We start from the raw sequence: 26,212 nt of genomic DNA, 5'->3' as shown, positions 1-26,212 counted from the left end.
CTATTTTTGGACAACATTAGCATAGTAAACTTTAATTTTCTTTACCAGTGCCTTGACAGTCCTCACAGACATATGTCTACTATTTTTTTAATAACTTTTGATACACTTGACCAAATTCCAAAAAAAATTACATATTATTGCTCTACACTAGATCACACAAAAATACACAACGGAAAATAACACAAAAATGCACAACTTCTATATCTCACTCTTACCTATCATCCTACCAAAGGGTTTTGCAAACTAGTAAATCTAACTATATATTTTGTGCAGTGCAAGAAAATAGCTATGTTATTTTTTTTTGAAAAACTCAGGAATAGTTTTTCATGCGTGAGAGGTTTGACCCTCTTAATTTTATCCAATTTTTTTTAAAAATAGTAGTTTAGAAACTAGATTCAAAGACTACAATTCTTATTCTTCTCTCAACTCCTAGTTTTTAGTGCATGGCCTTCAAATATCTCTTTGAAGTTCAAGTTTACCTATTTTCAGAATAAAAACGTGGCCACTTATACCCCCCTTTTTGTTCACTATCTTGGTGCACTTACCCATATATATGAATATAGATAACTTCTAGAATTTAAAATAACTTGAAAGGTGCGCGCAAATATGTTTTTGTCTTATATATGGTACATTTCCATGTTTTTGTTTTTAGGTTCAAAGCACGAAATTTTGAAGATCTGAATTTTTTTTGCAATGCAAAATAAGAGGACTAGATCAAGGTTGTATGGTCGTAAAACGGACGATAAGATCTTATTTTAAGTGGCAAAGAGAAAACTAGACAAAAATTAATAGTGCCTTTAACAAATTTTAGAATTCTCTTTGTCACTTAAAATAAGATATATGAGGTTTAGAGATGATTCAATAAACCAAACCAACACTATACTTTCTTTCCACCACACCATTTTGTTGAGGTATATACAGAATGGATAGCTTGTAATTAACACCAAATGATTTTAAAGAGCCATTCAAAACATTATTGACATATGCCTTATCATAATTAATTCTAAGAATTATGAGTTTAAATCTAGATTGCCATTTAATAGATATGAGAAATTTAGTAAAATATTTCAAGAACTTGATTCTAACTATGAAGAAAAGAGATCCGAGTTCATAATCATAAATTAAAAGTAAGTGTATACCATGATCCTTGGATGGAGGTATTCGCCATGGGTCCCAAAAAAAAATGTTACTGTGAATGAGGTGCAACTGAGTTGCTCTTTATGGTTAACCATGAAGAAATGACTCTCACACATCTTACCAAATCATACATCAATGTACATACAAATTTAGATGGTATAATACCATAATAGGTTTTGCATCAAAACAATATTGTTAGCATTTAATGCTAATCATTGAAATCAATAATAATACTCATCAAGGTAAAATAATAAGAAACCTCATAATACTTGAAAAAATAATAGTTTAGTATTAATAATGAATTTATTTGCTTTGGATCAATCATATGACACATATTTTTATAAAACTTGAACTTTAAATAAACAACATGAGGTGAAAATTGATTGAAAAGAGGTGAAATGAATAAATCAAGCTACAAAAGTCCTGAGCAGATTTTTGGTCCTAAGGGCATGTCCCCATACTGTTGCTTAGCTTATTTTGGCTAGCAGCAGCTGCTCAACTTTTTAAGGAACAATTTGTGGAGGGCCCCATGGATAGTCAAATGGCTGCTTATTTTTATGCAATCTTCTTAAATCATTTTGTAAATTTAAGCAGAAAATGCTCATAATCAGCTGCATAGGAACATGGGGTAAGAAATGCTAAACAGAAATAGGGCAGGTAAATCAATAAAAGATTGTGCTGGAACAATAACGTCAGGTTTTACTATGCAGGCTGAAATGATGAAATGAAACAGCGCTTAAGTTGAAATCCCATTATAAGTTTTTAAATTGATATACTGAAAATAAAAATAAAAATAAAAATAACAAATCAAATTATATGTAGTCTAATAAAAAATATAAAATACTAGTTGAAGGTGAAATAACTGTTCAAGACCATTAAATTGGAGGACGACCCCACTTTTAAAACTGTGGATGCAGTGTAATACCTTTTTCAATGTCTTTTTAAACAATAAACTGCTTCTATATAGATTTTTCAATTTTTATTGATTCATGAAACTTTTTAATGTTTATGTAATAGAGGGTTGTTTCCTTTTAGAAATGTAGACTGTTTCTATGTAAGCTTTTTCCTTTGTGATACTGTATTTCTATTTTGATTTATTCATAGATTATAAAATAAATAATTAAATAAATAAAATTAGTACATATAATTGTAGCTGAAAATTGTGATACATATTTTGAAACGAGTTTGCCATGGGCAACCATTTCAAATTCTGTTCGTTTGGGTTTTATTTTCTGTTCCTGGTTTCTGGTAACATAGCTCAGGATTAACCTAAATAATATAGGTGGTTCAAACATTGAGTTTCTTGCCGTTCCTATTCCTGCACAAGATTTCTTTTCCAGCTGTAAGTGCTAAATCTCTCTTAACTTTTTTTTCAACATTAAATTCTTTTTAGCGGGAAAACAGAGTTACGACTGCATGGGCACTTCCTGCATGGTTGCAGTTGAACAGATTATTTTTCTGTTCCTTTTTAAGCTTTTTACTGGTAGCTTCATGAACAAGAAGGTCAAATATCCAATGATGTGTTGCATATTTCTCTGTCGTTATTTGAGTTTAAGCACAGAGCATTCATTAAATTCGCCCAATGGAATGGGTCGCTCGAGCTTAAATTATACCTCCTTATTTGGGCAATATTAGGCAGTTAGGTTGTCTTAGGGTTTCATTTCACATGCTTGAGAGCGTTTTCCTATAACAATTCTGTAATGGGTAGATTTGGTAAGGCATTAGTTGTGGGGAATGCAGAATTATGTGGGCTTCCCTCGGGCATAATTTGTGGAGGACGTGTATCAGTTGCATTTCTGGCAACAAGTTCTCTTGGGGTTAAAAGAACTAGGGTACTAAGTCATTCTGCAATAATTGCCATTGTAGCAGCTGCAGTTATAGCTGTAGCTGTATGCCTCATTACTTTAATGAATATGAGAGCACGTAGAAGGAAAAACAAAGAATTGCTTGTTTATGAGAGCACACAACCTTCTCCAGACTCGCATCTGATTACAGGCAAGCTTGTTCTGTTGACCAAAACCCTGCCATCGAAGTTTGAAGACTGGGAGGTAGGGATCATGACTTTGCTTGACAAGGAATGTTTGATAGGGGGCGGTGCCAATGAGACTGTACATAAAGTATCTTTAAATGAAGGATTAGCTATTGCAGTAAAGAAGCTGGAAATATCAGGCAGAGTCAAAAACCTAGAAGAATTTGAACAAGAGATTGGCCGTCTCGGCAACCTTAGACATCCTAATCTTGTTGCTCTGCAGGGATATTATTCCTCATCAACTATGCAACTCATTTTGTCAGATTTCATTCCCAATGAAAATCTTTACAATCATTTGCATGAAAGGCATCCCGGGCACTCACCCTTGAGTTGGGGCAAACGTTTTAGGATTGCCTTGGGAAGTGCTAAAGTCCTTGCATACCTCCACCATGACTGTAAGCCTCCCATATTACACTTCAATGTCAAGTCAACTATGCAACTCATTTTGTCAGATTTCATTCCAATGAAAATATTTACAATCATTTGCATGAAAGGCATCCCGGGCACTCACCCTTGAGTTGGTGCAAACGTTTTAGGATTGCCTTGGAAACTGCTAAAGCCCTTGCATACCTCCACCATGACTGTAAGCCTCCCATATTACACTTCAATGTCAAGTCAACAAATATTCTCATTGATGATGGTTTTGAGCCTCACTCATCAGATTATGGACTTACCAAGCTTCTGCCAATGTTAGACTAGTATATATCTCCAAGTAGGACATTTCATGCTGCTGTATGCTATGTTGCACCAGAACTTGCATACCAGAGTTTGAGCTCAAGCTTTTTAACAGATAAATGTGATGTATACAGTTTTGGGGTGATTCTGATGGAGCTCATAACAGGTCGTAGACCGATTGAAAGACTTGAATCTGAAGTGGTACTTCTGTGTGAGTATGTGAGATTCTCTGTTGAACAGGGGGATGGAGCAGCATGTATTGACCCAAATTTACTGCCTGACAACGAGATCTTGGAGGTCTTGAAACTGGGACTTATATGCACTGCCCAGATACCTTCCAGAAGACCCAGCATGGCAGAGATCGTTCAGGTTCTTGAGTCAATCATACCCAATTCAGAGTTGCAAAAAGCAAGACATTGTTTTGGGACTTACATTCAGCTTCTTATATATAAAATGTTTAAAATATTTTAGGTTTATTTTTGAGCTGTCTTGTAGGAATTTGTGTTCTTATAAGAGAGGTCATAAGTTCAAATCTCATAGAGATAAAAAATAAAATGTATGCTTTAAGTTATCTATAGATCCATATACAAACCACCCAATATTCTAGACTATAAAAGAATTTATCATTTTTTCTTTCCTTTTTTGCATATTTCTATTACAATTTTATACCTTTTTAATTAAGTTTACATATTTCAATATGAAAGATAAAATTATTAGTTTTGATAAGAAAACATTCAAGAAAATTTTGAAACATTTTTTTCATTTTATTTATAAGTTAAAGCTATCATAAAATCTCTTAATTTACAGCTTGGAGGTAATTTTTTTGAAGTCAATTATTCATTTAGATGTTGGGTCTCTTTTGGGTTGGCAAAATTTAGTGTCAACTCAAAATGTATGTGCTTGTAGTTCGTACAAGTCTAAATTATGTGTACCCTTGTATTGTGATTGTGAGCTTAATTTGTGCACCATGATGTTTTGTTTGTTGGTAGCTATAATGAATTATATATTCTATATTAGTTGAAATGGCTTCCTCCTTGTATGAACTTCCATTAGAATAAAATCTCATTGCTTTTGGATGTCATGACATGCAAGACATTTTTATTGCATAGCGTAGAGATTTCAACAAATGTCAAATATTAGAGAGTTGGTCATTCCAGTAGAACGCCTATGTAAAATAAAAACAATTAGATTTTTAAATCTCTTGCTAGTTCTTGAAGGTACTGTGATATCCCCATATTGGATATCCGCAAACCAATTTTGTGATGTCTCTAAAAGAGACAAAATTGCAAAAGATGAGATTCGAAGTAATGACCGACTGATAAACACAAGTAAGATAAATTACTTCCACCATAGGTCAAACATTACCCATATGTGAAGAGCATTTTCGTAAAAACAGAATTGGATCAAATCATCAATAAACAAGTAATGATCAATATTGTATGAAAAGACCCAAATAATCATTATCAATAATACACCAAGAATGATATCGATGGGCAATCACCAAGCAAGAAAATACATATATTCGTTGCATTCCTGAGATCGATTGAAGAACAAGCCAATGTAGAAAAGAACTACGTGCTACTTAAGACATAAGATATATGAGTGACTAAGAAGGGATAACTTGTACGCTGGAGTGGTGATCATAGCGATTAAAGAGATTTAATGATTCAACTTACCATTTACTAAACAAATATATCAGCCGACTGAGAGGAAGGTTGATTACACTACGTAGACATATAGCGATCACTAAGCTATTGGATCCTTATCAGTACCATCAAGGAATTTAGATATCAACATTAGAGAATAATGGCCAGATTGAAGTCAACTCCATTTCAAGTAGCAATCTCAGTATTTGCATGGGAAGTAGGAAGGCTTTGAGGAGAATCGTAGATACCATGAAGTTCGAACTGGTTGATTAAAGCAAATAAGGGATCGTAGTCATGAATCATTGCAATATGAATATTAACGAAGCAATTATATGGTCTCTCTGACAAACCGCGACAAGACACAAGTATGGAGCATTGGACGTCGGAGAACAATTGTGGAAGAACGAAGGTGACGTCCCGTCATCGATGTGTGAATAACGAGGAAGATGCCGATTACTTGGTGAAAAGTCGAAATATTAATTTGGACGGTGTTGATGTCCTCCGCTAGAGTGTAATATATCTCCTTATACAAGCACCGTGGTATTAAGAGTCACGTATTAGACGTTGCGGTAACTTAATCTTTCCGCTGTTGTGTGAATGTTATGTCTTGAGGATGTGGGCACAAGTAGAAGTTTGGAGCCTCTTGAGAAGCAACCAAGATCAGAATACCACTATTGCTAATGTTGGTAATATCCAACGAAATGATAACCATCTTTCCCGATGTTAGGCAGCGATCACTCAAATTAATGCTAACATCGATTAGTCATTTAGAAAGACAATTATAAACTAATTGGTATTTTATGAAGAGAGACAATGAGGAAAGAATGTGTCTCATCGTTCATTAAAAGGTGCAATCCATTCATACTACAAGATATCTGATGGCAATGGGATCCATTTAATAAAGCATGGGAGGATATCTCATTGGGTAATTCATCATTAAGCAATACGTATCAGGGGTAACGCCTTTGGAGTTTCTATAATATGCATAATAATTCCGTTTGATGCAGATCGATATAGCCTAGTCCGACATAGCAGTCACAACATTACTATAAGCGATATTGAGAAGATCACTGCATACTTCAGGGCTCTAATCGGAACAACATATCTATAGCATCGCTATAAGCAATTAAGGAAAGAGCTTACATCATACTATACCTACCAGGGGTTGGGAGATAACGGGCAGCATAAAATACACTGACATTTTAGAGACAGCAGTATATTGATTACAAAATTTAGTTTCAGATACATGGATGAAGATCATCTTGCATATATCTAATTGTTGAGTCAGAGATTGCAAAGATGTTTTTTTTTATATCATTGTATTATAAGTTATAATAACTGTGAAATCTAACCTATCATTCTTATCAATTATCATCGTTTTAAGAGATTTTAGAAAGAAGTTTCTCGCAATAGAGTTACAAATCAATTGTTCTCTTATTCCCTAGGCAATACCCATAGGGGGAACATTACAGGTACCTAGCCGCCCATAGTTCAAATAGGTGATACAATGTTAGATTCCAATTTATTAAGAATTAGTCAATTGTTATAGCTACAAACAACACCCATGTTGATAAGTTTTCAACCTAAGAACAAATTTATGGAGATGACCTACTCCTCTCTTACATATCAATCATATATTATTTGACATTGGCGATATATATTATGCTATAATTTTCTCATTTAATGTGTTGGATCCCAAGGTTGACAAATTTTATTAGGTTAGTGTAGGCATTTTAGGTTTTGGACATCAATTCCCATGTAAATGTATAGTCTTTATGCATATTTTTCATGGGTTGAATAAAATAGCATGATGAAGTTTCACATATTATTGTTCTATAACAATTGTTTTATTTTTTCTATAAAATATCTGAATTTTCTTAATTCAACTCCTTTATTTTTTCTTTACAATTTATCTTTCATTGTGTGCTTTGCATGTTTATTTGTCGATTGATTATATATTTCTCATGTTCTAGTTGATATCAAATCAAGTTTTCCAAATTATATAGGTGAAACCATGAGTGTTTCATTAACCTAAGCATTTATTAAAAGTATTTTTACATTTAAAACAATTAGATAAAACTGCTTAGAGTAAGATGGAGAGGTCGAAAGAATTTATTGAGTTGCCTATGTCACAAACTAGATGATAGATTAAGAGCTATTAAGTCTTAGGTTGATGTGAAAAAAATCACACGGTAAAGAGCTTCAAATTCGATGCAACAAATTAGTGATGATGAATAATAATTCCATAAAATGAAGAAATGCTTCATCTTTGTAGAAATCAAGAAGCCAAAAAGAGTGAAAAATTGTATCAGAATGTTGAAAGGAATGCTACCTTGTGGTGGGATTGTGGGAATAAAATGAGGATAAATGTTTCATTAATCTAATGTTGTGAAATACACAAATTTATAAAGGAGAAACACAATTTAGTTGAAATAACTACTTAGAAATTGCATAAACTAAATAATATAATAATATATCCTTATGCTAGTATTTCACCCCTTATTACATCGTTCCTATAAAAGTACCTCTAAAAGCTCAAAATTCATCTTGCCAAGTGACCCCCACCTTAGGGCTTACATAACAAAATTTTTTAACTACATAAAATAATTACACATTCTTGAGAAGATCTTTGTTTTAAGAAACAAATCCTGAATCAAGAAGATCTACATCAACTAGCATTGTGACCCTTGAAAGGGTGTAGCTTCGAGCTGAATTCATAAGTTTTTAGTCTCAAACTCTTAGGATGCAGATTCTAAATTATTTAACAATAATTCATATTGATTTACGATAGAGATCCATCAAGTTGTTTCATGATCCTTGAAAGGTTAGAATTCTCAATCACACTCTCATAAGCTCACTAGACAATAATCCATATTGATCCCAACACTAAATCCCTTACCTGTCTCCAAAAATTAAACTTAACAATACATGTATTTCTAGTGTATTTTTTCTGGATTCGATTGTGTGTATATTTTTTCATCAACGTTTCGAATCACACTCCGTGATTCATCATCAGGATGAAGAGAATTCCCAAGACATGAAAGATGTTGAGATGCAGATTTGAGGCAGAATATAAAGAGGAGAGGGGTGGGGGAAGGCACGAGAAACAAGGAGAGAGGAAAGAGAAAAGGAAAAGACCACCTGAAGGGTGGGAGACCTAAAAAACTCCAAGGAATAAACTACCCACAGAAAAGAAAAAAGGAAAGCCCAGCATCACAAACAAAACCACTAAAAAACACAAAAGACACAAAAGAAGAAAAGAATAAGGGACAAAAATTAAAAATTAAAAGAATAAATAAATGAATACAAATACAAAACAGAGTATACGCAAAGGCATAAACCAAAAGACAAAAAACCAGAAACAGATAAGAAAAGAGAAATTTACAATTCCAAAAGACAAGGGCATATAAAAATAAACACACGATGAGGACTGAAAGCAGAAAAAAAAACTAAAAAATAAACAAAAAGGAAAATAGACCAAAGGGGGAGAGGGAGACACACAAAAGGAGAAGAAAGATGGGGCGAAGTCAAGGAGGGGGGCGGGGATGACGCTGGAGGGCCAGAAGAAGAGGGTGCCACGAGATGCTAAGGTTTAACCCATCATCTCGATTAAGATTGGATGGGTGCCGAATGATAGCAATGGCCTCTTTAACTTTCCTCTTGAAAAAGTTGTTCTCCCTACACAATACCTGAGTGTCCTCCAAACAGATATGATGTTTGGTAGTGGTTGAATGCTCGGCTAAGGCTGATTTGAGGGCACGTTCATGCTTAATGTCGGCACTGTGCTCTTTTATTCGAGTCATGAACGAACGACCTGTTTCTCCAATGTAAGGAGTTCCACAGGAGCATACAATCTTGTATACACCTGACTCTGAAAAGGCATCCCTAGTGTCCTTAAGCGGTGGGGCATGCCTCTTGATGGTGGAAACAGGTTTGAAGGCACAACGGAGACCTTTTTTCCCAAGGATTTTTGAGATTTTGTGAGAAATGCCTTCAACATAAGGGAGAGAGACAAACGGGGCCTGAGATGGAGAGGGCACGGGATTCGAGATGGAAAGGAAATGAGATTTGGCTTGGAGGAAGGCCCTAGTGATCTGCTTGTTCGAGTAGCCATTCCAAAGGAAGACTTGACGAAGATGGGAGAGCTCTTGGTCTAAGTTATCCTTATCACAAATCCGATGGGCTCTTAAAGCCAATGTTTTGAGGATCCCAACTTTCTGGCTATGGTGGTGATGAGAAGACGAATGAAGATATAAGTCAGTGTGGGTAGTTTTGCGATACACCTGACGACCAAGGGATCCGTCAGGCTTTTTACAGATTAAGACATCGAGAAAAGATAAACGGTTGTTGGATTCAAGTTCTTTGGTGAAGGTAATAGACGAAAAAATGTTGTTGAGGTGAGTATGAAATTCCTCTAACATGTCCAAGCCGTGGGGCCAACATACATTGGTGTCATCCATATATCGCTTCCACCATTTTGGTTTGAGGGGGAAAGAATGTAAGGCCACCTCTTCAAAATGTTCCATGAATATGTTGGCAATGACCGGCGAGAGAGGGGAGCCCATGGCTACTCCGTCAACCTGTTCATAGATAACGCCTTGGAAGGCGAAGAAGGTTGACCTTAAGCAAAGTTCCACCAAAGAGGCGATGTCCTCATTGACCTTAAGCTTGACAATTTCTATGGAGTCTAGAATAGGGACCTTGGTGAAGAGGGACACCACATCGAAGCTCACCAGCGTGTCTTGAGGGTCCAACTTGGTGTCCTTGATAAACTGAACAAATTGGTTGGAATCTTTGATGAAGGAGTTGGAGTTACCAACAAGCGGGGAGATTAATTTGGCAAGAAAAGCAGCTAACTTGTAAGTTGGAGACCCAATGGTATCGACAATGGGTCTCAAAGGAATGTTGGCTTTATGAATTTTTGGGACCCCATATATACGAGGGGTCACTTCCTTAGACGGAAGAAGACGAAGCTTGGTAGAATCATCCAATGAGGAGTTGGAAATAGCAGATCTAACTGCCTTCAAAATCTTCGGGCACGGGTTACGAGACAAAATTTTGTAACTACTGGAATCCGAGAGGAGGATTTCCATTTTGGCCAAGTAATCTAGTTTGCTCATAATGACCGTGGCATTGCCTTTGTCAGCTCTTGAGATGATAAGGTCATTATTATGCATTAGATTATTAAAGGCCAACAGCTCAGCTTTAGGGATGTTGAATTTAGGAGGTTTAGCATAACGGAGCGCTACAGCACAATCTTGTCTAACCTCTTCAGCAACATCAAGGGGAAGGGTACGCACCGCATTTTCGATCTCGATGAGGAAGTCGATGTGCGGAACGTTGCGGGGAGTCAAGGAAAAGTTAAGACCTCGCTTGAGGAAGTTAAAAGCGAGAGGATCAATGTGGGCGGGAGAGAGGTTGACAACAAGTTTGGATTCCCAATTGCTAATGGAGTTAAGGATAGGAGCTGGCTTGGGAAGAGTGCCGAGACCCAAGGCGGGGGGTGGGGGGGCCGAAAAGACATTAGGACAAGACTGCAAGGAATGGGATGAGTTCACAAAAAGGGGAATGGTCGGGCAGGGTTTGCGTGGAGGAAGATGAGCCACGGAGGATGTGTCCACCTCCTCCGCAGGAAGAGCCGGGTGCGGTTGGACACATGAGCTTGAAAGACTAACTTCACGTGCCTGAACCAGGTGATGCGACAGAGAGGGAGTGGCTCGAGGTTGGAAAAGTTTGCAAGCTACGCAACTACAACAACAAGAAATGGCAGAGCAATTAAAGCAGAAGGCACGAGATTGGATAAACGAGGAAGAGGACAGCGTACCAGGAGTTGACCGAGGAGAGCCGTTGCTGAGGAGCCGTTGGTGAGTTGCAGGTTGAGCAATGGCGACGGACGGATCCAGAGGTGTGGCTGCATCTCCAATCTCCACGGTAAAATCTACTGCGCACTCATGGAACTTGATAAAATGCTGCAGCGGACAGGAGTGGATGGGAAGAATCGAAGACTGCGAGACGCCCGTTTCTGCCAAGTTGATAGACGCCTGGGGAGAAAGAACGTGGTGGACCACCGTTTCAGCTGTAATCTCAACGGTGAGGTGATCAGGATCCTCTGGAGGAGTCGAAGACCTATCGAGGTTCCCCCTAGCCTGGTCTATGGATGCCTTACGGTTAAGAAAATGGAGGGTAGCGGCTTCTGCACTCTCTGCTAGAGACAGATTCGGGGTGGAAGAGTCCCGAGCTGGGACCGAGCATGAACTGCGAGGGGAGGGAGCTGGGTCAACCGAGAGGGAAGGAGGGGGTGGAGGAAGAGAGAAGGTGGTAGGAGGAGAAACCGAAGCGTGGGGGTTAGACAGAGATGGCGATGAGTGATGAGGAGTAGAGGAGGCTGGAAAACATTGGCCAGATGGAGAAGAGGAATGTCTCCCTTGTTGACGGCGCTGGAGATTGAAAAATTTCCTCTTCTGTCTTTTGCTGCATTCTTCTTTGTGGCCCGAAGCCCTAGCGTAAGATGTCAAGTCTAAGCGAAGCCATAGATCAGGTCGAAGAGATGAAGCAAGTTCCAGATGCAGAGGAAGCAACCTGGAATTTAAGAAATCAATAGTTCTCCGTGTGGATTTAATGACCGATCTGAGCAGAGAAAGACATGCCCGAGAGAATATGGTTTTGGTGTAGGGACTCCAAAGATGGTGAGATATTTTCACGAAGGAGGGGATCAAACGATAGTCTCTGCACCTTTTAAGAAAAGCCAAATCTGCAACTCTCTTTGCTAGTTTGATTCTTAGGAATTCCAGCTGCTTAGATTTCATAGATAGTTCCCTCCCATGAAGGGTATCGATTAAAGCTATGAGATTTCCACAATCCATTTTGCATTTCTAGTGTATTTTTTCTGGATTCGATTGTGTGTATATTTTTTCATCAACGTTTCGAATCACACTCCGTGATTCATCATCAGGATGAAGAGAATTCCCAAGACATGAAAGATGTTGAGATGCAGATTTGAGGCAGAATATAAAGAGGAGAGGGGTGGGGGAAGGCACGAGAAACAAGGAGAGAGGAAAGAGAAAAGGAAAAGACCACCTGAAGGGTGGGAGACCTAAAAAACTCCAAGGAATAAACTACCCACAGAAAAGAAAAAAGGAAAGCCCAGCATCACAAACAAAACCACTAAAAAACACAAAAGACACAAAAGAAGAAAAGAATAAGGGACAAAAATTAAAAATTAAAAGAATAAATAAATGAATACAAATACAAAACAGAGTATACGCAAAGGCATAAACCAAAAGACAAAAAACCAGAAACAGATAAGAAAAGAGAAATTTACAATTCCAAAAGACAAGGGCATATAAAAATAAACACACGATGAGGACTGAAAGCAGAAAAAAAAACTAAAAAATAAACAAAAAGGAAAATAGACCAAAGGGGGAGAGGGAGACACACAAAAGGAGAAGAAAGATGGGGCGAAGTCAAGGAGGGGGGCGGGGATGACGCTGGAGGGCCAGAAGAAGAGGGTGCCACGAGATGCTAAGGTTTAACCCATCATCTCGATTAAGATTGGATGGGTGCCGAATGATAGCAATGGCCTCTTTAACTTTCCTCTTGAAAAAGTTGTTCTCCCTACACAATACCTGAGTGTCCTCCAAACAGATATGATGTTTGGTAGTGGTTGAATGCTCGGCTAAGGCTGATTTGAGGGCACGTTCATGCTTAATGTCGGCACTGTGCTCTTTTATTCGAGTCATGAACGAACGACCTGTTTCTCCAATGTAAGGAGTTCCACAGGAGCATACAATCTTGTATACACCTGACTCTGAAAAGGCATCCCTAGTGTCCTTAAGCGGTGGGGCATGCCTCTTGATGGTGGAAACAGGTTTGAAGGCACAACTGAGACCTTTTTTCCCAAGGATTTTTGAGATTTTGTGAGAAATGCCTTCAACATAAGGGAGAGAGACAAACGGGGCCTGAGATGGAGAGGGCACGGGATTCGAGATGGAAAGGAAATGAGATTTGGCTTGGAGGAAGGCCCTAGTGATCTGCTTGTTCGAGTAGCCATTCCAAAGGAAGACTTGACGAAGATGGGAGAGCTCTTGGTCTAAGTTATCCTTATCACAAATCCGATGGGCTCTTAAAGCCAATGTTTTGAGGATCCCAACTTTCTGGCTATGGTGGTGATGAGAAGACGAATGAAGATATAAGTCAGTGTGGGTAGTTTTGCTCCCCGCTTGTTGGTAACTCCAACTCCTTCATCAAAGATTCCAACCAATTTGTTCAGTTTATCAAGGACACCAAGTTGGACCCTCAAGACACGCTGGTGAGCTTCGATGTGGTGTCCCTCTTCACCAAGGTCCCTATTCTAGACTCCATAGAAATTGTCAAGCTTAAGGTCAATGAGGACATCGCCTCTTTGGTGGAACTTTGCTTAAGGTCAACCTTCTTCGCCTTCCAAGGCGTTATCTATGAACAGGTTGACGGAGTAGCCATGGGCTCCCCTCTCTCGCCGGTCATTGCCAACATATTCATGGAACATTTTGAAGAGGTGGCCTTACATTCTTTCCCCCTCAAACCAAAATGGTGGAAGCGATATATGGATGACACCAATGTATGTTGGCCCCACGGCTTGGACATGTTAGAGGAATTTCATACTCACCTCAACAACATTTTTTCGTCTATTACCTTCACCAAAGAACTTGAATCCAACAACCGTTTATCTTTTCTCGATGTCTTAATCTGTAAAAAGCCTGACGGATCCCTTGGTCGTCAGGTGTATCGCAAAACTACCCACACTGACTTATATCTTCATTCGTCTTCTCATCACCACCATAGCCAGAAAGTTGGGATCCTCAAAACATTGGCTTTAAGAGCCCATCGGATTTGTGATAAGGATAACTTAGACCAAGAGCTCTCCCATCTTCGTCAAGTCTTCCTTTGGAATGGCTACTCGAACAAGCAGATCACTAGGGCCTTCCTCCAAGCCAAATCTCATTTCCTTTCCATCTCGAATCCCGTGCCCTCTCCATCTCAGGCCCCGTTTGTCTCTCTCCCTTATGTTGAAGGCATTTCTCACAAAATCTCAAAAATCCTTGGGAAAAAAGGTCTCCGTTGTGCCTTCAAACCTGTTTCCACCATCAAGAGGCATGCCCCACCGCTTAAGGACACTAGGGATGCCTTTTCAGAGTCAGGTGTATACAAGATTGTATGCTCCTGTGGAACTCCTTACATTGGAGAAACAGGTCGTTCGTTCATGACTCGAATAAAAGAGCACAGTGCCGACATTAAGCATGAACGTGCCCTCAAATCAGCCTTAGCCGAGCATTCAACCACTACCAAACATCATATCTGTTTGGAGGACACTCAGGTATTGTGTAGGGAGAACAACTTTTTCAAGAGGAAAGTTAAAGAGGCCATTGCTATCATTCGGCACCCATCCAATCTTAATCGAGATGATGGGTTAAACCTTAGCATCTCGTGGCACCCTCTTCTTCTGGCCCTCCAGCGTCATCCCCGCCCCCCTCCTTGACTTCGCCCCATCTTTCTTCTCCTTTTGTGTGTCTCCCTCTCCCCCTTTGGTCTATTTTCCTTTTTGTTTATTTTTTAGTTTTTTTTTCTGCTTTCAGTCCTCATCGTGTGTTTATTTTTATATGCCCTTGTCTTTTGGAATTGTAAATTTCTCTTTTCTTATCTGTTTCTGGTTTTTTGTCTTTTGGTTTATGCCTTTGCGTATACTCTGTTTTGTATTTGTATTCATTTATTTATTCTTTTAATTTTTAATTTTTGTCCCTTATTCTTTTCTTCTTTTGTGTCTTTTGTGTTTTTTAGTGGTTTTGTTTGTGATGCTGGGCTTTCCTTTTTTCTTTTCTGTGGGTAGTTTATTCCTTGGAGTTTTTTAGGTCTCCCACCCTTCAGGTGGTCTTTTCCTTTTCTCTTTCCTCTCTCCTTGTTTCTCGTGCCTTCCCCCACCCCTCTCCTCTTTATATTCTGCCTCAAATCTGCATCTCAACATCTTTCATGTCTTGGGAATTCTCTTCATCCTGATGATGAATCACGGAGTGTGATTCGAAACGTTGATGAAAAAAAATATACACACAATCGAATCCAGAAAAAATACACTAGAAATGCAAAATGGATTGTGGAAATCTCATAGCTTTAATACATGTATTTTTCAAATCTATCAAAATCTAAAAAGGAAAGAACAAAAATTATTCTCATACAAAATCATCATGCTTCAAAGTGAGAAACTAACTTGAGATGATGGAAATCCTCCATCGTCTTGTGCCACTAGCCTCTAGTAACATGCAAGGAACTAATCAACGATTTGCCTTGGCAATATAATCAATCTCATATATAAGATTCTTATCACTTGTTTTAATGTTCTGGAATGCTATTTCTCAAGTATAGGTAGTAATATGATAGATTGCCTAATTGATACATCTTAGAGAAGATGTTTCAGCAACAACACTGATAGAATCATTTTGAGTTGTATCTTTTGGATATGTGCACCAAGATGGAGGAACAAAAAAGTGGCCAATCACTTTAAAAGCACCCAAAAACATAGGTAACATGTTTGGGTTATTTGATTTTTCAAATAACTTGAATGCGTTATGAAATAGAAAATCCAATCTTTAACTCGTATAGGGTTTTAGGATTAAAACCTTTTACACATTAAACTTATAATAAAACTATGATTGGGATTTTAAAATAAACGTAACCCAGTCACTTATTTTGATTATAATTTTTTCTTAAAATGGTTGATTGGGTCATTCTAACCCATGCTCGATAAGATAGTCATTCTAACCCTTCTAAAAAAAATAGCAAAAATCATGTGTTATTGGTCTTATCAACAAATCCACCACGCCATGATGTCACGAAGGCAAATCAGCATTCATTTGTGCACTTTTAGTTGTTTTTATTTAAAATTTCATTGTATTTTCATTATTTTTTATTATTTTTGTTTCATTTTAAAAAATTGATATCAAATGCTCAAAACAATGCCCTTGAACAAAATTTTACTTCTAATAACCTTGTTCAAGAAAACCCTAATAATATCCCTTAGATGGGAAACACTCTAACTCCTCCAATAAACCCCTCTTAAAACATACAGAAGGATTTATTAGGTTGTCTAGCACAAAATAGAGTAGCCATTTTTGAATTAGTGTCTAGACTCAAGGCCTCAAAACATCAACACCATGCATCCCTTACCACAACCTTAGAAACAATGGTGACAAGTTTAGATAAAGTTTCCAAATAAGTAACTAACTAGAAAGCATATAGGGATTCATGTTGCGATTATTATGCACATGGCCTAATCTATGATGAAGTAAAAAGTAAAGAAATGAAAAAAAAAATTATTATACTAATACTAAGGGGTGAATGGAGAAATAATGTTTGCATCTCTACAATAATAAAAATTTGCAAGGCTACAATGAACAAGGATGTGGTCATCTCTCTTTGAGCAGAAGAGAGTAGAGGCTATGAGACAATGGTCAGGAATTTTTGGTGGGGATATTGGTCAGATGCCCAGAAGAAACAATATACACATTTCCAAAGGAACCCGAGGATTCAATAGCCAAAAACATATAATAGGGGCTACAATTGGTTCGATCTGTAGAGGCAGCAAAGGCTGGAGGGTTTGAAGGATAAAAGAGATAGTAGGGAAGATGTTGTGGTAAACCATCATGGGAAGAGAAATACTCTGGCTTTGGGTGCAAACAAAATCTTGATTGGGAAAAGAGAAGAGAAAGGGAAAAAAAGGTTTGGGATACACTCAAAACATCAAAAAAATTTACTCTAGGAGAACCACAAGAATGAATATCGACCTTTTGGTCATCCTCAAGAGGGGAAGAATTGGCCTAGGAATGGACAAGGATCTATGTTCTCATATTAATCAAATAGGATTCAAATAAGGTTTTTGAAAAGGAAAATAGAAAGGTGAGTGGGTTGTAGAGAATGCAAAATGCAAGAAAAGGAGTATGAAAGAAAAAAAGCCTTGACAGTAAACTCTTTGTAATGCCATCAGAACTAATGGCCCCTATAGTTAATCATTTGAAAGAGATAGCTCTAATAGTCAAATGATGTGGCGAAAATGGAAATGAGATGGAGATAATGGAATGGTGGATGAAGGCTTACCCAAAAAAGGCATGTGTATATCCTTTGCAAAATGGATTTTTTCTTCTAGAACGCATAGATATAAATTTGAAACTGGAAATATTCTTATGGGAGGCCAAGTTTTTTTAAAGGGTCTAGTTTCCACAAAACAAATTTGACTCCAAATGAACCTTTAAAATATAAGATAAATAAGGTAGCTAAGTGGCTTAGTCTAGTAAGATGACCAACAAAATACTGAAGTGGGGAGGCCATTACATGGATAAGTGATGCCCTTGGCTCCTTCCTAGAAGTGGAAGAAGATTTCCTTAATGACAACTTAGGGGATGTTGGAAATATTTGTGTAGAAATAGATCTAGATGTAGGCATTTATAAGGAACTAGAAATTATTTTTGATATGGGAAGATGGAAACAAAAGGTCAACCTCTTGTAGGATAAACAACCAGGAAAATGCCTACTAAGAGGGAATATGCAAGTGGCTAGATGGCAAGAGATAAAATATCTCCATTCAAAACAAAAGGATATTGACTTACATGTTTCAAGACCAGAAGCAAAAGTTCTCCATTCAGAGGAAAATAATGGGTTCCTTTAAAAAAAGGAAACAATCGTCATTTGGAAAGGTGGTGGATAAGGATGTGAATAGAACTACTCAGATGGGTGAAAGGATTGTAGACCTATTCCCAAGCAATGAAAGGGACTAGGAGGTGGAGTTAGTGGTACTTCTAAAGGATACAAAAGAATTAAGGGAGACCATTAATCAACAATTGGAGGAATTTAAGAATGGATCTAGGATAAAAAGTAAGGAGACTTCAGAGGCGAAGTGGGAAAATTTGTCGAAAGAAGGTTTAGGAAAAGAAGGATTGGAACATAAGGCAGACATGCAGGAAAAATAGCTCAACATCAATGATGGAGAACATAAAGGAGATCATCTTGTCATTGAAGATTGGGTGATAGGAAGAGGCAATAGAGGCAGTAAAGATGTAGATAAGGATGAAAAGATAAAGAAAGATGGCATTAATAATGGGGCAAAAAATGGTGAGAGAATGCCTTTAGAAAGAGAAGGACAAGAGAGAGGATTCAAAAGGCTTAAAAACATAAACAAAAAGTTCTCTCACCTCTCTAACAAACAGAGGAGAACTCTAATTCTAAAAAGAAAGGACCCAATTAGAAGATTTTGCATGGAATCAACTGAAGGGATAACATCATCGGAAGGTGAAGTGGAGAATTTGGGAGAGTTAGATTTTGATGAAGCTATGATCCTAGAAGAAACAATGTTAGAATAGTTTCAATCTAGAATTAAGGGTCCTAGAATCAAGGAAAAAGGGAAAAGAGGAACAAACTCAAATAAATCTGAAATGATAATAGCAACCATGGCAAAACGAGCTCTTAAGGAAATTAATCTTTTGCTTTTTACAATTAAAAAAATTAATTTTATTTTTTTTCCTCCTATTTAAAAAATAATAATAATTACTTTGTCCCCCTGACCCACTTTCAGTTTGACTTCATTCTTGTTTCTCTTCTCATAAAGGAACAAAAAGAACTCCCACATATAGACTAAATGTTGCACGGCAAAACCGTGAGACTGCCAGTTAAAAAATTATTAACTAATCGTACAGTTTTCTTTCAAGAGCTTCATGAAACCCCTGCCGTGGAATAGTGGGAGAAAAAAATTGAGGCACATAGTTCCAGTCTACTTAAATATTGATAAAATGTCTTCTTGTGCATACAAATTTATTCGATTTTATTCGGTTTATCTTGTGATAAGATGGGTACCTAAGTTTTATCCCCTGAGAAAATATTTGTTCGTCTTCCTAGTCCAAGATGGTAGCCGTTTGGCACTCTGTAACAAAAGACTGGTATTAAGAGGACCGCCGGGCCATCTACAATGCATACTGTTTTATCCTATTGTTTGGTATTAAGAGGACCGCGGAGCCATCTACAATGCATACGGGCATAATTGAACTGTTTTGTAGTAAAAAACAATCAAACGACGTCCATATACATGGCGATCGATTCTTCATTGGAGGACTTGGTTGTATTAGAGATTCCAGTATTACGTGACTCAAAATCAAAATAAAGCCGTCTTCCCAACAAACGACATCCATGGTGACACAGGTTGGAATAGGTAAATCCGTTCCGTGGGGACGACAGCTGTTTGAGCCAATTCAGGCAATTCTCTTGTTTATGGGGATATTTCCCTTTTACCCCTTTTTACTTATATATAACTCCCCCGTTTCTCCCTGCGCTACCAAGTCGAGTACTCTGACTTCCTCACCATTGCCCCTGCCTCCATTGCTTTCCTCTGTTGAATCCGATTCCATGGCTTCTACTTCTCATCAACCAGAGATTGAGATTGGAAATGCTTTTGATGGCCTTGCTCCACCATTTCCACCTGCATCTGCATCTGCATCTGCACTTCCATTGCAGAAGTCGCCCTACGATGTTTTTATTAATCATCGGGGACCCGATGTAAAAGACAAGCTTGCTAGAGACATCTACAATGCCCTCCATGCCATGGGTCTCAAGGTCTTTCTTGATTCTGAAAATCTTGAGTTGGGAGATTACTTCCCTACAGAACTACAACAAGCGATGTCTAGGGCTTCTCTTCATATAGCAATATTTTCTGAGACATACACAAAATCGCCTTGGTGTCTTGCCGAGCTATCCTATATGCTCAAGACTGGCACACCTATTATTCCTATTTTCTACCAAGTTGAACCTGCCCATCTCCGCCATTTGAAAGGAATCTACGAATCTTCGTTTATGGAGTATGAAGAGAAGGGTAGACATACAGACAAGCTCGAGGAGTGGAAGACGGCACTCTACAATGCCTCATTTTATGAGGGCGAAATCATCAATAGTGATGAGTAAGCAACATAATCTCTCCCTCTTCTGTACATCTGTTACCATAACTTCCCTTCCATACAACATTTTTCTACTTCTTATTTGTACTTATCCTTGATTGAGTCATCACTGCTTATTGATGTTTCTTCGTTTTTTTTCCTTCCAAAAACCGTGTTTCATCATTGTTTAGAGAGGAGCAAAAGCAAAGGGTGTTGAAGAATATTGTGAATCGTGTATTGAAAATAATGAAAAGAGTACCATTAGAGGTAGCAACACATCCTGTGGGTCTCAAAGAAGCTGTAGCAGATTTTGAAACGACAATTAGTGAATCTGCAAAAAATCATTCTAATGTTCAGATTGTAGGAATTTGGGGTATGGGTGGGTCTGGGAAGACCACTCTGGCAAAAGCATTATATAATGAAAAAAGTTCATGTATAGAAAAATCTAGTTTTGTTTTTGATGTTAGAAATGCTGCATGCAAAAACGAATTACATGATAAGCAGAGACAACTCCTTAAAGATTTGGGGTTTAAATTCAATGATCAACCATTTGACAGTATAGAACAAGGCAAGGTGATTCTCTCTAATTATTTGAGATCTCTTACTGTATTTATCATTTTGGATGACGTGGATCATAGGGATCAGCTAGAAGTTTTACTGCCAGGAAAGAATAGCCTTGCATCTGGGAGTTTGATCATTATCACAACACGGGACAAGGAACTTCTCAAGATTTGGGGCATCTCTTGTATTTATGAAATGAAATCAATGAATAAGTCTCAAGCCCAGCAGCTTTTTTGTTGGCATGCATTCTTACAACCTTCTCCATTGTCAGGGTTTGAAGATCTTCTTGAAAAATTTGTAAGTGTTAGCAATGGGTTACCCTTGTCTTTAAAGGTGCTTGGAGGTCAGCTTCATGGTTGCTCTAATAAAGATTTGTGGGAGGATGCATTGCATAAAATTTCTAGAATATTGCCTGATGATATTCTAAATAGGCTGAGGGTGAGCTATGATGCTCTAGATAAAGAAGAGCAACAAATGTTCTTAGATGTAGCTTGTTTCTTCATTGGCAAAAACAAGATGATTGCTATTGCAGTATGGGAAGGATCAGGCTGGAGTGGTCTGTGGGGTTGGGAGAGGCTTGTGAATAAGTGTCTTGTTGAGTTTGTTCATGAGAATGAGATAAGAATGCATGACCACCTAAGAGAGTTAGGTAGGGATATTGCAAGTACTCTTTCACCTCATCGTCTATGGTCTCCAAATCAGGTTATGTTGATTAACAAACAAGAGCAGGTGAGGTTAATAATTTGTTTTCTATGATGCTAGAAAAATAGAAATCATGGCATTGAAACTTGTTTATTTTGTTTGTTTGTCAAATTGTATGTTTACCTAATCCCATTTTATGTTTGTTGATTTTGCTTTTCTCTATCCAGATCAGAGGAATGATATTGAATGTAACAACTAATGATGCTCACAAGTTTCCTAACTCCGTGTTCAATACAAGCATATGGCCAGGTGGGCTCAAAATAATTAGAAGCCCTTTCTTTTATGGATTAAAAATTTTTGTGGTAGGAGAAAACTTTGGAAACAATTTACACATTGCCAAATTATCAAGAGAGTTGGCATGGCTTAGCTGCACCAGAATTGCTCATAGAAATCTTCCATCATGGATGTCGTTGAAAAATTTAAGGGTTTTAGAACTTTATGATTGCCCTGAGATAGTTGGCTTGTGGAAGGATGGAGTGGAAGTAAGTATCTTTCCTCTACGGTTCTCTCCAATCCTTATAATTTGAATTAATTATTCTTATCTTCCCCTTAATTGAATTTAAAATTGGTTGTAGGCTCCAGTACGGCTAAGAGTGTTGATTGTTTCTTCTTGCCCTAAATTAAAAGAAATTCCAAAGTGCATAGGAGATCTCAAGAATTTGAAGAAGATATCCCTATCTAGGGGCAATTTGAAGAGTTTGCCAGAGGAATTTTGCTGTCTTCAATCACTGGAGCACCTAGAATTGCAAAACTGTGAGAGTCTATTATCGCTACCTAGTTGTTTTGGCCATTTGACAAACTTAAGGCATCTAGATTTGAGTGGTTCTGTTGCATTGAAGACGTTGCCAAATTCTTGTAAGCAGTTCACGCTCCTACAACATCTTGATTTACAGAGGTGTGACCAACTCACCTTACAGTCAGACATCCTCGAAAACATGACAAGGTTGCAGTATTTGAATCTTAATCAGTGCACACAATTGGAGGAGCTGCCCCGTCACATCTCAAACCAGGCTTCCTTGAGTGAGCTCCACTTAGAGGGGACGAGGTTAAGAGAGCTCCCAATTAACATCGGTCAGCTGAGCAAGTTGAGAGTGATGACGATATGTCCAAATGAAGGGTTATTCCAGATGCAATCTCTACCAGATTCTATGGGGAGCCTTACTCTTTTAGAACGATTGACATTAGAGAATTTAGGAGTACAATCTTTACCAAAATCATTAAAGCAGCTGACTAATCTTCAGACTCTGAAAATAAATAATTGCCCAATCGGCAATTTGGAGTTTGGGCGGGGCCCATTTACTTCGTTGTTTGGCAATCTCAAGGAAATAGAGCTGGCGTCAACTAGAGTGTCAAAGATTACAATTTTTGATGACTGTTGTCCCCGCCTTAAAATTCTCAGACTTTGGGATAATAACCATCTAATGGAGGTCGACACTCTACCAACAGCAGTGGAGGAAATCTGGGTCGACTATTGTGGATTGCTAAGGAACATAAGTGGTATTGGTGGCATGGTAAACCTTCAATATCTGATGCTAATACACTGTCCAGAGTTGGACACACTTCCAAGTTTCTATAAATTATCTTCACTGAAAGTATTTAGACTACAAGGTGACAACAAAGTTGAGACGATACAAGGTTTACAACACTGCACATCATTGGAGATGCTTACGGTAGAGGGTAAATGTTGGGAGGTGTCGGGCACAAAAAGCTGGGAGCACCTACAAAGATTGAGACGTGTTCAACTCGTAGTAAAGAAGATATCAGCTATTTTGCCTTGCATTCAAACGATTCAGGTAATAGTTGTTTTCAGAAATATATAATTCTAATTATTGTTCATCTCACAATCATCATGAATATTCACTTTCCTCTTTGGACAGAAATGGCCAGAAGAAATAACAATATCTGCAAAGGCAGTCGCTGGTGCAGGGTCACTTATAAACTCTTCAGCCTTTTCCAATCTCTCTGACGTCCACTCCTTTGCTAAAGAGGAATTTATCTACAACAAGGAATTCATCTGTAATCTCTTCAACCATTCCTCCGATGGCATTGCCATGATGCTATGTTTGCTTATAAAATGTAACTCATTTAAGCGATTGAATATTGATCAGTGTCAATTTAGTGGGGAGATGGAAGCAGGTAAATGGATAGCCATATGTTTCTACACCCAACATTCTAGATACCTCTGCGCGATAGATGACATCGCGATGTGCAGGAAAGGTGAAGTGGAGAGACTAATGGTTGCGAGGGGTGAAGTGGAGAGTGTGATGCAGAGTTTCCATCGTTTATTGGTGCTTCTAGCAAGTTGATAGCTATCAGATAGTGGCATTACATTTACTTTCATGCATGAGTGTGAAGATAATTATTTTACAATTTACATGTATACTTAGAAGAAAAATGAAATACTGAAATTTATATACCCATACTATTCCCTACAAAAAAAATTACAGTTAAATTTCTCTACAAAACTTTGAACTCCCAGATTCTCCCTCTATGGATGAATTGCTTCAGAGGACATATAATCATGCCTCTTGGGTTGTCAAACTGTAAAAACTTTCACACATTAGAATTTAATAGTTGGGTCTACAGTAATCTTTTGTTTAGTTTTACTTTGAGAAAAAAGAAAACAATTTCTTTTACAGGAGATGTCAATTAAATCACCATTTTATGGAGTTCTGAATAAAAGGATTAATATGAAAAAAAATCAGTTTTCGGTGGGTTTGCACTTACTGTGAATAAAATTTACATTGGAAGAATCCTTTTTGCATCCGTAAGATGTAAAATTGTTGCGGGTATTGTTTTGTAGAATTGCCACTTTTATTGAGGATTCTAATAAAAATGGTTTTTCTTTTTTTAAATAGGTTTTTTTTTTGCGGGGTTTGCAATAGAAGTTGAAATTAGAAGAAAACCATTTGCATCGAGTTAATGTGTCAATTCTCTTTGTGTTTTGTATTGCATATTTGCCTTTTTATGGAGTTTGCTAATAAAAAAAGCTCAATCAAATGTGAGTTTGACTTTGACTCTTAGGGTTTGATTGAATTAAAAGCTTAGTCATCTGGGCTCTTTGATTTCTTTTTCTTTGATTGTATTTTAGTACCAAGTGGATGAAGCAGCTGCGAAGAACCTGAAACAAATCTGTGTCAATACATACTTGGCATGTGAAATCTATTCATAAAGTAAATAGGATTTGTACTTAACTTTAATGTTCTATATCTATTGTGGATGTCTTGGGGTGGCTTCGATTTCACAAATTCATCAATCGTCATTTGATTTGGTTGTTTCTGGGTTTTACTTTGAGCTAAGATTCCTTTCTCTGTTTTTTATTTTCAGTTGTGTTGTTAGCTTGTTTTATTTGATATTCCTCTGGAAGATAATAGAGTTCGTGGGTTGAAAAATATTTTGTACGCTTTAAATGGCTATATGTTTTGACAGTATTTCAGAGGCCTTGTAGTATTCTCAATAACATTTGAATATAGATTGTTGCATAAATCAGATCACATTTTGTAAAATCGTTGAACATTTTTACATATGATCTCAGTAGCTGTACTTTTATTTTTTGTGTTTTGAAAGCGTTAGAGGTTAGAAGAAATTACATTCGTGTAGGAAATGAAAATCAGATCACGTTAAATCCGTGTGGATTTATTCTAATATTGGTTTAAATCAATAGTCTATGAATGGAGCGGATAGCCCCATCTCACTCTTGCTTCAACCCGTCAAGTCTCTTTCAGACAAATCACGAACTTGAGATTGAAGAGGCCCGTCAAGTCTCTTTTAGACAAATCACAAACTTGAGATTGAAGAGGCTCCTCTTAGTTCCAGAGCCAACAGTCATCATGGCCGTTAAGCTCATTCTTGGGAGTGGGCATATTAGCAGAGATGAATACCCTCGAGACAATACGAATATTTTGTCTCGGTTTGTTGCCTCCCTGATGGACCTCAAGTTTGAAAAATAGGGAGTCTGGAACCTTACCAGACGACTCTTCCCAGGAGACATCTTGCTTGAATTGCAAGAAATTCTAAACAAAGAACAATATGATTCTGGTGCTCCGCGTCCAAGTGAGAGAATTCTTTTCAATGTCCCGGGAGAGGTGATAAAATTTTATCTTTTTTTGCTAGACCTGACGGGAAAGGACCTTCAAAAACTTAGATCCTTTGCCGCCATGGCCCTAAGGTTTCTAAAATGGAGGTTTCTGGGTGACAATCCAGAAGACACGAGCAGAGAAGAAGAATTCCTGAACTTTGCTAGACTCAATGGTGTTCTTCCACCCAAACCAGAAGCAAAGGATTCCCATGCGGAGTAGAGAAGGCGAGGTGGTGGACGAGGGACTGATCATGCTACTAGAAGAGGAAGGGGTCGTCCTCCACGAAGGGGACTTGGAAGAGGTCGTGCTCCAATGCCTCCTCTCATGCCTTGAGGAGAGGATTAAATAGATAGGTTTTCAATTAGTATGTTCATTTTTGAGGTTGTTACAGAGCACATAGTTGGCTCTTCTTTTGATTTTCAATGTTAATCTAAATCTTCTAAA

General features: G+C 37.8%; 2 protein-coding genes and 1 pseudogene across 2 annotated transcripts; all 3 read left to right on the top strand.

The window, feature by feature from the left end:
• The first annotated feature begins 2,837 nt into the window (after nt 1-2,837).
• Nucleotides 2,838-4,312, top strand: LOC131063343 (probable LRR receptor-like serine/threonine-protein kinase At1g12460; annotated as a pseudogene).
• An 8,656-nt stretch (nt 4,313-12,968) lies between these two features.
• On the top strand, nt 12,969-15,001 carry LOC131030089 (uncharacterized). The gene is made up of 3 exons (XM_059220536.1): nt 12,969-13,013; nt 13,757-14,515; nt 14,615-15,001. Exons 1-3 carry the CDS (start codon nt 12,969-12,971, stop codon nt 14,999-15,001), a joined length of 1,191 nt encoding a protein of 396 aa, XP_059076519.1.
• Nucleotides 15,002-20,801: 5,800 nt separating this feature from the next.
• LOC131063342 (disease resistance protein RPV1-like) lies at nt 20,802-25,987 on the top strand. Its single transcript, XM_057997125.2, has 5 exons — nt 20,802-21,716; nt 21,857-22,171; nt 22,265-23,482; nt 23,567-23,825; nt 25,803-25,987. Exons 1-5 carry the CDS (start codon nt 20,802-20,804, stop codon nt 25,985-25,987), a joined length of 2,892 nt encoding a protein of 963 aa, XP_057853108.2.
• The last annotated feature ends 225 nt before the right edge of the window (nt 25,988-26,212 follow it).

This window comes from Cryptomeria japonica, chromosome 5, assembly GCF_030272615.1.
Source record: "Cryptomeria japonica chromosome 5, Sugi_1.0, whole genome shotgun sequence".
Taxonomy (NCBI): domain Eukaryota; kingdom Viridiplantae; phylum Streptophyta; class Pinopsida; order Cupressales; family Cupressaceae; genus Cryptomeria; species Cryptomeria japonica.
This window is presented reverse-complemented; position numbering and strand designations above follow the sequence as displayed.

Bases quoted from the DNA above. Each gene is read 5' to 3' on its own strand.
- LOC131030089 (XM_059220536.1), top strand. From the start codon at position 12,969: ATGACGCTGGAGGGCCAGAAGAAGAGGGTGCCACGAGATGCTAAG. The intron at 13,014-13,756 runs GTTTAACCCATC...CAATTTGTTCAG, and splicing joins GGGTGCCACGAGATGCTAAG to TTTATCAAGGACACCAAGTT. The intron at 14,516-14,614 runs GTCTCTCTCCCT...TCCACCATCAAG, and splicing joins CTCCATCTCAGGCCCCGTTT to AGGCATGCCCCACCGCTTAA.
- LOC131063342 (XM_057997125.2), top strand. From the start codon at position 20,802: ATGGGTGGGTCTGGGAAGACCACTCTGGCAAAAGCATTATATAATGAA. The intron at 21,717-21,856 runs GTGAGGTTAATA...TTCTCTATCCAG, and splicing joins TGATTAACAAACAAGAGCAG to ATCAGAGGAATGATATTGAA. The intron at 23,483-23,566 runs GTAATAGTTGTT...CTCTTTGGACAG, and splicing joins CTTGCATTCAAACGATTCAG to AAATGGCCAGAAGAAATAAC.